Genomic DNA, 1,914 nt, shown 5'->3' with positions numbered 1-1,914 from the left:
AGAGTTCTTAAATTTGGCTAATCATAAATTTGGTTTGATCAATGTATTTTTGTAAAAAATGAGTAAATAAATGTTCCTAAATTAATTAACATTTTCGTTAATTATTGTTTTCAGCTCTGGAATACTCCAATTGCCAAGCAATTAGACATTGCATTAAATTATAAAAATATAGTGCTAGAGAAGTTAGATTCATATTTTTCATTTAAAGATCAATACCCTAAAACTAAAACAGTAAAACCACACTAATATTCATTAGTTATATGATAATTAAAGAAGACGAAGTTACGTTAAATACGCCCTAATTATTTTGGTAGCAGTCTGACTCAAATCTCCAAACCCACCAGTCTCTCATCAGCTTTGTTCTTGCATGCAATTTTCACGCATTATCACTTTGTTCCTGCAATTTTTGATTCAATCAGCCCCTGGCCCTTTGGCAAATCCCAGAATCAAATACTTTTAACATCATATATGTATATATGTGTGTGTGTTATTGATTACATTCAACAAGATAATATATATATATATATATATATATATATATATATATATATATATATATGTGTGTGTGTGTGTGTGTGTGTGGAATATATGATTTACTTACATTGCTGCTGCTTCCACAAACAGATGCTTCTGCTGGAGGATTTGGGATGTACCTAGCCCACTGCTTCCATTTTAAGCCATGAGAATCAGAATCCAAATTACCATCAATATTTGAACAAAATTATGGGGTTCTTAGTTCTTACATTTTTAGCAGCTGCGCTGAAAGCCTCTCGATGTGGTATCTCAGGGTTTGCTGCTTTAATGCGCTGTATTTCCTCCCTTCAAAAGTAAAGAAAAAAGCATATGAGAGAGGGAAAAAGAAAATATAGTTTCATAGCAGAAACAGCATTCCATTACTTCATAAACCGATTGTAAGCAGATGGAAGCCTGTGTTTCTTCTCGGGGGCTGCAAAAAGAAGAAGAAGAAATGATGAGTATCCATTCACCCAAGCATGATGCAGAAATAAGGGGTTTCATATACATACGTTTTACAACAAATGGAGCTTTAAGGGATGATGGCTCGCTCGACGTTGACGAAGATGACGGTGAAAACTGAGTACCTTTCCTGAAATCCCCGGAGAAACTCTGCATCGCCTTGACATGAACCAACTTTAGTCCATTACTAATCAAATCAAATATCGTCTTCTACATTTTGACCAGAGAAATGAACATGGTTTTGGTTTAAAAATGGAAAACGCATGCACGCACCTGGAGAGTTAGGCTGGTTTGGGGATCGAGGCATTGACCTTGCAGTGGAGGCCTGGTGCTGAGAAAGGAGAGGTTACCGCAATGGCCGCATTTCACTGTCACTGTTTCCTGCAACCTTTTGCATGGGATCCCAACCTATAAAAAACCCTTTGGCTTTTCTGTTAACTTCTGCTATTGGTTCCAATTAAAATAAAAATCATTGAAGGAAAGTGTAATTGTAAATGAAAATATACCGCAAGAACGGTGTTGCAGAAGTTGCAGCGGATATAGCAAAGATGGTCGGATTGAGGAACCAAGTCCATTCCAAGTTTGTCTTCAAGGTTCATATTATCAAAGGGAAGATTAGGGTTTTGGATAGGGCTAATGCTAGATGGTGGGTTTTTCTCTTTCAAAAGAAGGTGGGGGGAGATATGGGAGGCAGAATCCAGAGTCAAAGGGAAAATCTAGCGTTACTCATTTTACTTGTTTACAGTACATGGTACCTGCTCTGAAAGTTTCAGACATTCAATTTAATTAAGATTTTACGTTTCGGTCATTGAAAATACAATAATATTAAATATTTAAAATGAAATTTTTATCATCTTTATATTTTTAACTTAATAAGATTAATCCCCAAAATTGTTAAACACATAAATAAATAAAAAGTATGAATCAAGGAATTCAGCG

General features: G+C 35.3%; 1 protein-coding gene across 1 annotated transcript; it reads right to left on the bottom strand.

The window, feature by feature from the left end:
• Positions 1 to 219: 219 nt before the first annotated feature.
• LOC120167326 (protein CRABS CLAW-like) lies at positions 220 to 1,613 on the bottom strand. Its single transcript, XM_039176383.1, has 7 exons — positions 1,482 to 1,613; positions 1,249 to 1,383; positions 1,026 to 1,125; positions 898 to 946; positions 744 to 819; positions 602 to 661; positions 220 to 397 (listed from the first exon to the last, which is right to left on the bottom strand). Exons 1-7 carry the CDS (start codon positions 1,572 to 1,574, stop codon positions 377 to 379), a joined length of 534 nt encoding a protein of 177 aa, XP_039032314.1. The 5' UTR covers positions 1,575 to 1,613; the 3' UTR covers positions 220 to 376.
• Positions 1,614 to 1,914: the final 301 nt, after the last annotated feature.

This window comes from Hibiscus syriacus, unplaced genomic scaffold (genome assembly GCF_006381635.1).
Source record: "Hibiscus syriacus cultivar Baekdansim isolate YM2019G1 unplaced genomic scaffold, ASM638163v2 tig00003041_pilon, whole genome shotgun sequence".
Classification (NCBI taxonomy): Eukaryota; Viridiplantae; Streptophyta; class Magnoliopsida; order Malvales; family Malvaceae; genus Hibiscus; species Hibiscus syriacus.
The sequence above is the reverse complement of the archived record's forward strand: the minus strand, read 5'-3'. Positions and strand labels throughout refer to the sequence as shown.